Below are 13713 nucleotides of genomic sequence, written 5' to 3' on the forward strand. Positions count from 1 at the left end.
CTCATCCCTTTTGAGGTCTCTTACAAAAGATGGAATCAAAGCTTAGTCAGACAAGCAGCATATTGCACTCCAGAATGAAGACAAATGCCTCTTTCTTAATGAATGATAGTTGCCTTTCTCATTTGCATGCTTCCGATTATCATTCCACAATCTCTGCACTCAAAAGGGCTACATTAAGCAATAGGCAACTAGTGGCCCAGAGGTTCCCTATACAAACACCACCACAGACCCAGATCCCAAGAGCCTCTCACTTATCAGGGTTCCACAAATTTTGACTGGCCTTGGCAGCCAACTAGAAATGACCCTTTCTCAAATGGAAGCAGCTTGTCCATCTCTTCTGCTTCTCAGTGTGAGTTCAGGAAGCTTGGAGTTTCGGACTATGGGAAAATGATTCCTGCAACCACACAAGCTCCAGATCTTTGGTTCCCCCCTCCAGAGGTAGAGATGGCCACCAACCTAGATGACCTTCAAATAAGACTAGACAAATTGATACATGATAATACTTTTGATGGCTACTAATCATGATGGCTATATATGTTCACTGTCAGAGAAACTATAAACTGAATACCAGTTTATGGAAAGCGCAGGAGGGGAAAATGCTCTCGTGATCAGGTCGTGGTTGTGGGTTTCCTACAGGCATCTGGCTGGCCGCTGTGAGAACAGAATGCTGGACTAGACTGATCACTGGCCTGATCTAGCAGGCTCTTCTCATGTTCTTAAGGGGACACATATCCATTATCTTCCAATAACTGTACGTCTGCCATGCTTGTTCTCTGTTGCTCTGCAGGACAGGACTGGAGCTAACTGGTGGAACTTGCAAGGAAGCAACTCTTGGCTTAACATCAGAAGAAAATTCCTAACAATAAGACCAGGTGGCTCAGTTGCAGAGCATCTGATCAAAGGCAAAGCGGTTATATTCATATAGTGCCAAAAGTTAAAAATGCATGACAACATGAGCGTAAGATTATAGGTGACGCTCCGCACAGGGATAGCTCTGCATGTGCTACGGACTATACCTCAGTTCTTGACTCTCTTTTGTGAAGTGCATAAGGAGGTCCCAGGCCAACACTTGGCCTCTGTCCTCACGGGAGAACTTATTGCACTGCTTGATAGGCTGCAGCAAGAGCCGGTCCAGGAACTCCAAGGCTTTCCCCTTCACCGAGTCCTCGCAGTCCATGACAACGGGAACGACACCCGTCAGCCAGGCCTTCTGTATCAGAACATTGTCTGGCTGAGACTGAAAGGAGACCGATAGAGATCAACTGATCACATTAAGACAGACATTTCAGATAATGAGGCATCAGAAGCAGGCAAATGATCACAACGCTCTTCAGCTAATCACAGGTTGCCTGAAATGGTACAAGGATGAGCAGCCTTGAATTTTTACCTAAACATGGGCTGTCCTGCCATTAGAGCAAAATAAAATGGGATAGGGCAGCTTGAAAGCTTTCCATTTGGTTCCGTCCTCTTTGATATAAGGATATACAGAACCAAAATATGCTTTAAACCAGTGACCGGACTGACATTTAACTTATCTACTGTTTAAAAATCCATAAGCGCTAAGAACTTTACATAGAATATAAAATATTCATTAAAAAATTTGACAAAACCAAATGTTAAAAGGAAGCTAACATTAAAATATAAGCAAACTCATATGTAAATACACACATAATAAAATTCAAACACATATTAAACTTGTTTTGTTTAAGCAAGTCTGCCCAGACACACAAGTCTTTAGAGGGTGTTGAAAACAATACAGTGAAGGCATCTACCTAATAGCAATGGACAAGAGGGTCCAGAGAATAGGAGCTTCCACGGTGAAGGATCTCTTCTTTGAAAAAGCTTGTGCGGTCTATTCTGTTTTTACACTAGACCTCCAAGGTCCACCCATCAACGTTTAGTGTAAAATAGTGGCTGGGGGGTGATAGTGATGGCCATGCACAGAATCAATAAACAAAGTATCACCAAAGTCTCAATTACGGTGGTACCTCGGGTTACAGACGCTTCAGGTTACGGACTCTGCTAACCCAGAAATAGTACCTAAATAGTACCTCGGGTTAAGAACTTTGCTTCAGGATGAGAACAGAAATCGCTTGGCAGTGGCACGGCGGCCCCATTAGCTAAAGTGGTACCTCATATTAAGAACAGTTTCAGCTTAAGAACGGACCTCCAGAATGAATTAAGTTCTTAACCCAAGGTACCACTGTACTCATCTTTCATTCGTGGAGAATTAGTATTGCTCGGGTGCTGCATTCTGAAGTTGTAGTGATTGGCTTTTTTTTTTGTAGTTCTCATACACAGCCACATCCAAGAGCAAAGCCAGCAACTTCTCTCACCAGTAATAGGTCTGTGATACACTGCAGGGCTTGCTTCCTCACAGAGACTGCAGCATCACGACATCGATCCTGGAGCGTGCCCAAGTCTTCCAAGGTGCAGGAAATCACATGGTGCTTCAAGATGTTCATCAACACCTAGGGATCGGACAAATACACATCTGTCAGAGATGGGGGAACCTCAGGCCTGGAGGCCAGATGTGGCACTCCAGATCTCTCTATCCAGCCACTGGGTCTCTTCCCAGGCCACACCTCGCACCAGCCTTGCTTTGCAACCTCATTGAGCATCTTTGCCTGGTTGGAATGTATCTCTGAACTGTGAGAATGCTTCTTACTTGCCTGGAGGATAGAGAGGGGTATGTGAATTTGAGTAGAAACTAGCTCACTATACAAAAGAGAATGCTAACATTTGTTGCCCCGCCTATTTCCACCTTTGGCCCCACCCACTGCTGCCAAAAGTTTGTCAGGAAGGGAAAAGCCCCGGCCTCACTTTTTGCCTTAAGTGACAGACACACACTGAGAGATGTCAGAATCATCCCAGAGCTTTGATCTGGAAATTTGGGACAGGCTGTCTTGCCAAATTTGAGACCCAGATTCCAAAGCCATCATGCTAGCAGTCTTTGGTCCCCGGATGGTGGCCTCCCTCGGGGGAGTCTGGAACAAGCCAATTATCCCAGCTACAGAAACCTACAATATTCAGCACAACTGATGTCTGTGCAGTTCCGCATTCAAATGTGTGCCAATTCATTACCTTCCCACACAGATTCATTATGCCACTATAAATATTCTAAACATGAGGGTTTAAATGTTAAAAAGTGATTTATTCAAGCTTACATATTTCATTACACAGTAATAAATCTCTCAGCAGGAGATCAAGTATTTGGCCAAGTTAAGGTCACATTTCTCAAGTCATTCATCATTCGCTGTCACTGTCAGGGACGGGAATCTTCTCTCAGCCATTATCAATACCAATCTAAGATAATTTGATTTATTTAGAAGTATAGCCCTCCCTCTCGCAGTGACTTTGGTGCGGGTTATGTATGCTTCCAATTCCGAATTAAGGGAGGATGAAGATGGTGGCCGAATGGAGAGAAGTACCAGAACTAAGTGGTAGAGCATCTGATCTCATGGAGAAGGTCCCAAGTTCAGTCCCCAGCACTGACTGATTTTGGGTTTCTTTTGTTTTTTAAGGATCAGATGACAGGTGATGGGAATGGCATCTGCCCCAAACTCTGGAGAGCTGTTGCCGGTGAGAGGAGACATTTCTGGTCTGGTATAAAATAGCTCACTATGCCTCTAGCTTAAAAAAAAATAATGCACACACATGCAGTGGGAGGTAAAATCCCTGGTACCTCCAGTTAAGAGCAATCAGAGCGCATAGCTGAAAAAGACCCTGGAGAACCTTCTACCTGTCAGGGTTGAATGCACTGTGCTAAGTGGGCCAACTCTTGAAACCACCAGAAATACTTTGATCTCAGTTATGGAGACAAGTGAGACCTGCAATATTACATTAGTGTTGAGCGTCCCTGCTCGGTGTTCCAATTAGCTATGCCTTCATCCACAATACTCCATTCCCCACCCCTGAGTGTTTCCCACCTCTAACAATCTGCATTCTGTGGCTGCTAAAGATGGATGCTATGCCCCCCCTGGGCTGTGTGGGTTGTTGTTGTTGTTGTTGTTTTAAGGGAGGGAGATTACCTCTCTGAAGGGGGAAGTGTAATTTAAAACTTTTTAAAATTTAGTATTTCTGCAAAAACCACAAACACCCTAGTACCTCTCCACTTGTTTCTTAGCGGCCTCATTTTGGTTACAATCCTTTTGGCACTCGCTGACTGAGCTTGCTATTAGAGGGAGCCATTATACTGAGAACGTCGCTTCTGGGTACTGTGCAATTTTCCATGTGTTCCTTTATGATTCATTGCAAAACTGGCTACTTTTAAAGAATACAGCTTTGTATTCTTTGGTACTGGGAGCACAAAAAGAAGACAGGAACATACCTGGAGGGCGGATTTCCTAACGCTTGGATTGTCATCCGCAGCTCTTAGCCTCAGCATGACCATGATCTCTTTTCCTGTTGCAATGGGGTGGGAGAAAAGAGAATGAAGCTCTTAACTTTTTGATGTATTTTAAATTGCGTACACAGTATGCTTCTTAAATTGTAATAAACATAGCAAACAATAACAAATATGGTGGTGGTGGAGAAGAGGTTTTGGAAAGATCGTATGCTCAGCAGAACATTGTATGGATTTAGCATTCTTATAGAGCGCTTCCAGTACTCAAGAGGACTTCACATACATTCTCTCAGTAATCCCACAACAGTTGCAAAGGTGTTATCCAATGAGAATTGGAAGGGGGTCAAATTGACACCACACAGAAACATTACTCCTGTTTCTCAGGGTGGGCCCCCACCTGTGGATAGGCTGGGTTGGAAAATGAGCAAAAGGCTTGGTCGTGACAGTGCCACCCTACAGGGTGAGATGTGTAAGAAAACTGGTTAAAATACTCCCCCCCCCAAAAAAAAACCCCAACAACAACCAATTGCAGGGCTCTGTGTGCAACTGCTTCCTGGATCAAGTAGTGGGGCTTTCCCCAGAAGCAGCTTCACAAAGGTAGAAAATATGGGTCAAAGGCATTTACACCAGTTGCTGGGACCCACAAGTGGGTGGAATGCTGTTGCACTCAGGGAGTAACAGTGGGAAAGGGCTACTGCCTTCCGTCCGTGTGAACTGGGGCTCCTAGAGGATTTCAATGCAGAGTCTTTGGAAAAACAAGATGGTAGATTAAGATGGGCCTTTATTCTGACCCAGCGGGGTGTCTCTTATGTTCTTTGTCATACTGCTATGCACATCAGACTAGCACATGAACCATTCTATGCAGGTGGGCCTGTCTCCTCTCTCTCAGCTATCTTCCTTTATTCTTCTCTTCTGAAAGTCTCCTTCAATTGCCCTTTACAAACTTCTTCTTTGGGGGGAGGGGACTTCAAAGTTTCCCACCACCACCACCACCTTGGCTTCCTATTGGCTGAGAACTGAGTTCTATCTTCAGGACGCTCCACTGCGCCATAAAAGTAGGCCATAGTAAAAAGAGGAGCATGGAGCGAATAGGGTCAGGACAGAGATACTGACCTGCCCGAGGCCATTTAATAAATCTGTGGGCTAAGGGGAGAGACCTGAACCTTCCCAGCTCATACAGGCATGCGCTAGCTAGCTATCCTCACACACATACTGTCAAGCCACCTTTTCAACTCAGAAGTGCCCAAGGCAATATGCATAAAGAGAGATAAAAGAGGCACTATGCGCATCCAGCTCTCTCTCCTCTCAAAGATAACCAAACATTACAACTCGCATACCACACACACATAAAGTCAAAAATCAAGCAGTCAGGATTATCTCTCATCTCTTCCTTGCTAAGCTGTTAATCAGCACAATCCTAGGCCTACGCAGAATTACGTACCACTGAGTTCAATGGGGCTCACTCCAAAATAAGGGGGGGTGCAGGATTGCAGCATAAGTGTCCCATCATCCAACCAGCGTGGGTGAATGATTTTAATAAAGGGTCTACAATTCCCAACTTTTTCATAGGACTACAATTCCCAAGGCTCTTCATTCACACATACAATTGCCATGGGGTCCGCACACAATTTCTACATAGATCTGCCCCACAAGTAACCATGATATAATGTGTGAAATCTTCTTCTATAAAGCCGACAATATTCTGTACAGGTAACTATTTTCTTAATTAAAAAACAACAACCCTGAATATACTGAAAATGATCAAGTAGGACAAAGTGAGTGAATTTTAAAAAGGAAAACCCAAGAATGGGTCCAGCATACCATCACACTCAGTAGTGTTGCGCTCTTCGGTCACCTCTAAAGTTTTGAATGTTGGGAAAGTCTTCAGACAATGGCTGGAGGAAGCTTTAATAATAATAATAATAATAATAATAATAATAATAATAATAATAATGGTTACTGAACAGAAACTACACCTAAGTGTATCAGGATCCATTTACCCATAACCAAAGAGTTGCCCAGAGATCAGACTACCAAGAAAGAGGAGATTTATGATGTCACTCTGAAGCTGTGATGTCATAATGACCCAACATTTCAAGGAAGACAGCTTGGAAGGAGAAAATAGCAAAGATGTGGATTATCATTCATTGGCCTGTCTGCTACTTTTTTTCCAAATAACTCCATGGTGCATTCATCTTGTATCAGAGGCAAAATACCTCTGGATTCCAGTTACTGGGCAGAGTGGGAGCAGGTGTTGTCATGCTCATGCCCTGCTCATAGGGTCCCCCATGGGCATCTGATTAGCAACTGGGAGAACAGGATACTGGACTAGCCGGGCCTCAGGTCTGATCCAGCAGGACTCTTATGTCTTAGACAGCTGGTGGGCAAGTGATTAGGGACAAAAATAAGGGTCTTACTAAACATCTCACCCACCTGTCTGGGATGTCAACTCCAAAGGTGACCAGTTGGTGAGATTATAGCTTTAGGATTATAGCCTCAGCCAAGGCACATTCCCATAATTATGAGTTAGGTTTCGTTGTTTGTTTAATTTGTGTCCTGCCTTTCTACCCAATGGGCTGCTAACAGCATTAAAAGTAAAATCCAAAATCACCAAAGACAATGTGAGAACAGAGTGGGTACAACAAGATATCAATAAATTCAACACAGTTGAACACTGGCTATAAACAAACCAGTTGATCAAGCAAGCTGCTTGTTGGTATTAAGGGGTATGGAGCAAGTTCCCTGAGCAAAGAGTTTCTGACAGACCTCTCTTTGATTCCTGCTGAATGGTTTTATGGCATTTATGATAGAAACAGAGAGAACTCTTCTGAAGATCTGGGCAGGCTTGTATGAGACATGGCAGTCTTTCAGCTATCCTCCTTTCTCTCCACCAGGAGTCATTCCTAATAGGTTCAAGCATTTATTCCAAGTTCCTCTGGTACATTACAAGAACAGGCATGGCAATTTTGAAAGGGTTACCAGTATCTGGTGGCTTGGCTCACCTTCTGTGTTGGTTACGAATGTCTTTGCAGGCATGTTTGAGTCCTGTACTGTAGAACTAGCAGCTGTGGGGGCAAGTAAAAGGAAGAAGATTAAATGCAATTTGGCAGCCAAAGAAGGCTTTTTATACACACACACACACTGTCTGAGGATAGCTCACACGAAGCAGAGGAGGGGTTGACAACTAGCAGCCTCTGAGCTAGATCATGCCCAGCTCTGGACCTTAGCTCTACAATCAACTGAAGCGAGTCAACACAAGGAAACCCAGAGTGCTAGTTCTCTCTTGCTGCATTGAAGAATCTCTTAGTTGGCAGCCCTCCTTCCAATGAACTCAGAGCTGTGCACATGGGGTTATCACACTTCTCAATCCTCTCAACAACCCTGTGAGGTAGAATAGGTTCAGAGATACTGACTGCTCCCAGGTCATCAGTGCACTTCAGGACAAAGCAGGGATTTGAATCTTGGACCCTGTTAGTCTAACGTCCCACATTCTGTCCGAAACATCATGAAGCCTGTTGATGATCAGCGCTCACTTCCCCCACCATACTTACTGCCCTGCACCAGCTCCTGGATGTTCTCTCTGTTTAGTGTGGATTTCGCTTCGAGACACTGAGCAAAGCTTGAAAGTGCCTTGCTGCGGACAGTTGGGGCTTTGTCCACGCACCGCCCGAGGACCATGGTCTGCATTAGGAATTTGTGTTTCAGAAATGCCTGCTGCTCCTCAGACAAGGTGATGTCCTGCTCCCGCTCTGGAAGGTCCAACAGGGCCAAGGCCACATCAAGAGCAAATACTCTGTAGGAGGCCTGTTGGAAGAAGAACCCCAAGATGCCATGTAGCTTAGAAAGCAGGGCACCACTAGTCACAGGCTAGCGGGGTGTTCAGTTTATCGCTCGGAGCATGTCAGGGATGTCGCTGGCTCCCTAAAGGGCCAGTGTTCAAACCACCACTGCCCTCACCTTGTCATTGAGTGAAAATTTATACAGCCAAGCTATGAAGTCTGCGTGCTCTGCACAAGGGAATTTGTACAGCAGTTGCGTCACAGCCAATGCTGCGTATGTTCGGTATTCAGACTTATCAGGAACCTGGAACAAATGGAATAAAGGAAATTGTCAAGGCTAAGTGAAGTCAGGTGATCCATCATAATTGCTGCAACTTCTGGAGCAGGGTAGAGAGATTGGCAACAGATAGCCCTTGGATGAGACCCAGTGCAAGTGAGATCCCTGGCTTGACAACCAATTAAACCAAGGGACTGGCCTTAGGCTGCCAGATATAAAGGCCGGGGGAATCCTAAGGAATGCAATGTGATGTATTGAATGACAGCATAGAGTTGTGCTGCATCATAAAGGCCTGCTGAAAAAAATTATGAAATTCAGTTACTGTAAATGTCTCTAATAGATTACTTCAAGATCTGATTCCTGGCTTGTTTGGTTCTAAAACCGTTTAGCTCCAGCGTTACAAAAAACACATGGTCCTCTATATGTTGCTAAAAACAGCACCAACAAGATGGTCATTCTAAAGTTGGGGAGAGGAAACAGGCAAACCTTGGACTGAATCCAGTCCAAATAAAGTTTTCAGAAGGCCAGTCCATGAAAGCAGCTTGGTCACCAGCTGCTGCCACTACACAGCTGTCTTTAAGAAAACGATGCCTCCTTTTTTCAGAAGTGAGACATGCTATGCAGCTGGAAAGGAGAGTAAAGATTATAACCTACCTTGACACAAATATGCTGCAGTAAGATTCGCAGCACAGGGTAGGCAACTTCTTTCAGTTCCTCGGTCAGAGAGCTGCACAAAAATGGAAGAGTCAGACCCGACATGGCAAGAAGCTCTGGGCACCTGGCCAAGATACACCACTGATCCATCTAGCTCAATACTGTCTACTGTGATGGGCTACCCAGATCTTCCCATCCCATGGAGATTGTGGGTCATGAACTCCTGACCTTGAGCTTTGGCGCTTTATCTGCCTTAAGAGAAGAAAACCCCATGAAATTATGTGCCCCTGTTTGTACATTTATGGTATTTCTATCCTGCCCTTCCTCCAAAAGTAAGGGCAGCAAATACAAGGTTCTCTCACTATGAAGTTGGTAGGGCAAAAGATATTGAGCATCATGGAGGAGCAGATATCTATACTTGTATCTGCCCCCTAGTAGCAGGCTTATAAAAGGCCACTTGTCTGGTCACCTGTGGCAAGTAGGAATTTCTTCCGGGCAAGAGATCAGTTCAGTGAGCATCCATGTGATTGTAGCAGGTTCCATGTAACATTATTTTACATATTTATATTCTACTTAAAAATACACCCCCAATATACAAGGCACCCAGTAGTCTCCCATCCAGATTTCCAACTAGTTCCATATAACTGCTTAGCTTTAGTAATGCAGCAACATGCTGTTCCCAGATCATAGTATGTGAAACAACAGCAACTCTTATTTTTACATTTCCGGTCCTCACAGCTCTGGGGAGTTAGTAAGTGCATAAAGGCTGCATATGGATAAATCTGTTCACTTCTTAAGGCTATCTCAAGCATTCAGACCGCGAACCTGAACTACAGAATGCTAAAGCCACCCACAAAGAGTTGACAGTTAAGGATGGTTTAATGCTGTCCTGCTTAGATGCACAAGCACAAACACCAAGCGACTGCCACTTTGAGCTTCACCTGATGAATCCGATGGCTAGGTTCCTAGCGCCAAGAGCCTGAGATGGAATAGTGGCTGATGAGCCACTGGAAGCACCTCTCTCTGGCTGCATGAGGATGACAGCGAGCAGACGGTGGAACACAAGGCGAAGAACCTAGAAAAGCAACAAGAGACAGGTGAGTGAGTGGGTGGGTGCCAGGAAGAGTTATCCATGTCATCAGTTTCCCCGCACCTAACACCACTACTCCCCTTTTACAGCATGTGCATCTTTATGTGAAGAAACTAGAGCCAGTCTCTCTCTCTCACACTACCTTATTCCTCTGGTGAGGGAACTTCAGTAGGCTTTTAGCATAGGTCCAGTTAATATTGGATTGCTAATATAACACTGGGCAACAATTTTTTACTTTTTGATTGTTGTCTAGATTTCTACAACTGATTTAGGGTATTTTTGCACTGCTGAATCAGGAAATGGCATCCGTTTCTCTCCATCAGGTCAGGTTTACTGTAAACTGAATGGTGGGCATTGATAAAGGTAAGTACACGTAAATTGCATGTTGCTTCACCATTTTTCAAACTTCAGGGCTTGAACTTCCATTTCTTGGAACTCCAGGAATGCTCAGCGGCAGGGAGGTCTCTCTTCAGAGTCCAACAGTAGTCAGCCATCATGACTGCGTCCCAGCGACCCTGATACCTGGTCTCCATCTCTTTCATGTCCTGATGGAATCTCTCCCCCTGCTTGTCACTCATTGAACCCAGGTTCTCAGGAAACCTGTCCATATGTGAAAATAGGTAGTGCATCTTGATGCTCATGTTGCAGCCCAGGTTTCTGAAAGCAGTCAGCATGTTGACAAGTTCTGCGTAGTTTCTGGCCTTATTGTTGCCAAGAAAGTTCTTCACTACCAGAACAAATGCCTTCCACGCTTCCAGTTCCACTTCGTTCATTGAGTTTCCAAACTCTGGATCTCTGATGAGCTGACGGATCTGAGGACCATCAAAGATGGCAGCTTTCAACTTCTCCATGGTCAATCCTGGAAAAGCCTGGCACAAGTAAGTGAAGCAGTCACCATCCTTGTCCAGAGCCTTGGTGAACTGCTTGATTAAGCCAAGCTTGATGTGCAGCGGTGGGAAGAGTATTCTGTCTCTGTTCACCAGAGGGTCGTTGATGACGTTCCTTTCTTTGCAAGGCACCAATTCCTCCTGCACAGGCCAGTCCTTCGTGTAATGCTGAGCACGGTCCCTACTATCCCACATGCACAGAAAACATGGGTACTTGGTGAAGCCAGACTGTTGCCCCAACAAAAAGTTCACCATCTTCAGGTCAACACAAATAAACCACTTATGCTGATCATAACCAATTTTCTCCAGCACATACTTCACCACTTCATAGTTCTCCTTCAGTGTACTCGTGTGAGTCAGGGGTATAGAGGCAAACTGGTTGCCATTGTGTAGCAGAACACATTTCAGTGATCACTTGCTGCTGTCAATGAACAGTCTCCAATCTTTGGGTTCGTACTGTGGCACTCCAAGCTTGAGCAGAAACTGTGCAATATCTGCACAGTACACCAAGTCCTTCTCTTCCGAGAAAAAACAGAGGTTTTATGACTTCAAACTGATCCCTTTTCGACATAATCACCCAGAACTATCGGACCTGACCTGAATACTTCTTGTCATTAAAATAATCATTTCCAATCAAAACAATTATTCGACATGGCATTTTACCCCCACCCACTTCTTTTAAAATGCTCCACACAAGCGTACATGTGAACAAAAACGTAAAAAAACGACATGTGGCCATAGCTCAAAAACTTGACCTGATTGAGCAAAACCAATGTGATTTTTGGATTCAGCTCATCAGATTCATCCTAAATCAACTGAAAAAACGCAGACAACAAATTTGACCAGTGTAATTATTCCCCAACACCCTGTTATGCACACAGGAGTGAAAAAATGGAAAGTCTACCTTTGATCGAAGTGTTGCTGCTGATTGCAATAGAAGGCAGACTACATACTCTATTTTTAGTTTGGCAAATTGAAGCTTCTACATCACACATCCTACTCTTCTTACCTGGCTGAATGATGCACTGTGCCTTAGTTGAGCAAGCAGCACTCTCAAGTAAATAATATTTTTTAAAAAAACTATGGAAAGAATGTGTTGTGCAGAAGTCCTCCATTAAAGAAAAACACAAGGGGCAAAGCCTTTTGAAGAAGCAAGTGTATAGAGCCTGCAGAAAATTTGTCTTAGCTCAGTACAAAATGATGTGAAAATGCCTCTGCAAAACTCGCTCTGCCCTAATTTGTGGTAAAACGGCACACGTCAGTTTTACACAGCAGTGTTAAAGCTCCCTCTAGCAGCCAAACCAAAGAGGGCACACATTCTGCTGCAGGTCCCATTGGTTTGTCTTTATAAATGAGAATAAATTAATGTCTCTCTCCAGAAGCGAAGCAAGGCTCACTGACTCAGATCAGTTCGTTTCAAAAAAGAAAAATGGCCAAATGTGGACCCTTGGTTGCCACAGCACTGTAGAGAAAGCACTGAGCCTCGGAAGGGGAGGGAAGCATCCAGAACAGGACAGTGGGGGATTGGGAGAACCAAACCTCTATGAATCTCTGCTGGATTTTGCATAGTCCTGTCTACCGTTTTTTTACAAGTCCCTTTAAAAAGGCCCCTAAATATCTGATGCACAAGGTGGTTTGCCATTCTAGCTTGATGAAGACTTCCGAAAAACACATAAGCTTGCACATCATTTTGAAATATTTTGGTTAGCCTAATAAAGACAAAGTTCTAATGTGGGCTTTGACTAATGGGAGCCTTTGCACATGCTAAGAATTATTGACAGAGAGGAGACACATCAACATGCATGTATGTCATTTTTACCTTATCTTCTACACCGTGAAGTGGAGAGCACAACAGCCGTAAGCCAAAGCAGGCAAGTTCTGGGACATACTTGGCTTGGCTGATAGTCCTGTACCAAAAAACCCAAAAAAACCCCAAACATTTAAAGCTCACTACTGGATCCATTTTATGTGCAGGCTAAAAAGTCCTAAACCAAACACTTGCAATTACAATTCCGCAATTCTTGATCACAAATAGGAAATAACATGTGGCTTAACTGTGGCTGGGGTGGGGGAGAGAGTTTAATATTTAAAAGATCCCCTCACATTCTTTAAAGTACAGTGGTACCTCAGGTTAAGTACTTAATTCATTCTGGAGGTCTGTTCTTAACCTGAAACTGTTCTTAACCTGAAGCACCACTTTAGCGAATGGGGCCTCCTCCTGCCGCTGCACGATTTCTGTTCTCATCCTGAAGCAAAGTTCTTAACCCGGGGGGCCACTAGGGGCGCATTGGAAGATGGCCGATAATAACATCTCTCCGACCCACACGAGATAATTAGGAGGCTGTGATGGGACTAAGCAGCCTCCCGCCCCCCCCCCCAGTGAATGAGGGGGGGGGGACTGCCCTTGCCTGCTGTGCCCTATACCACTCCTGAACTCGAGGGGGTGGGGGCACTAGGCAGAAAGCCCTTGTGTGGACTTCAGCTCTCCTGGACGCTGTCTCTGATTCTCGCCTCTAGCTGCAGCAACTTCAAAAGAAACAATTAGGAGGAAGCTAATGCACATATTTCAAGGAAGAATGGGGAGTAAAGACTGCTAATTGAAGGGATCTCTGAGAAAGAAGACGGGTTGGATAAATAGGAATATATCATGAGAAGACACACCAAGGCTCGGTATGTAGGCA

At 44.5% G+C, this 13713-nt stretch overlaps 1 protein-coding gene across 2 annotated transcripts in view; it reads right to left on the bottom strand.

Annotated features, from left to right (window-relative positions):
• NCAPD3 (non-SMC condensin II complex subunit D3) overlaps window positions 1-13713 on the bottom strand; it is a 47089-nt gene that overhangs the window by 22476 nt on the left and 10900 nt on the right. For both annotated transcript variants that reach the window (XM_079954488.1, XM_079954489.1), the window contains exons 7-16: window positions 12852-12939; window positions 9997-10130; window positions 9056-9128; window positions 8303-8428; window positions 7897-8149; window positions 7348-7410; window positions 6167-6250; window positions 4331-4404; window positions 2337-2471; window positions 1017-1237 (exon numbers count right to left, since the gene is read on the bottom strand). In XM_079954488.1, coding sequence (XP_079810614.1) covers window positions 1017-1237; window positions 2337-2471; window positions 4331-4404; window positions 6167-6250; window positions 7348-7410; window positions 7897-8149; window positions 8303-8428; window positions 9056-9128; window positions 9997-10130; window positions 12852-12939 — 1251 coding nt within the window. The remainder of the gene's footprint in view (window positions 1-1016; window positions 1238-2336; window positions 2472-4330; window positions 4405-6166; window positions 6251-7347; window positions 7411-7896; window positions 8150-8302; window positions 8429-9055; window positions 9129-9996; window positions 10131-12851; window positions 12940-13713) is intronic.

Source organism: Podarcis cretensis, assembly GCF_951804945.1.
Source record: "Podarcis cretensis genome assembly, chromosome: 15".
NCBI classification, from domain to species: Eukaryota; Metazoa; Chordata; class Lepidosauria; order Squamata; family Lacertidae; genus Podarcis; species Podarcis cretensis.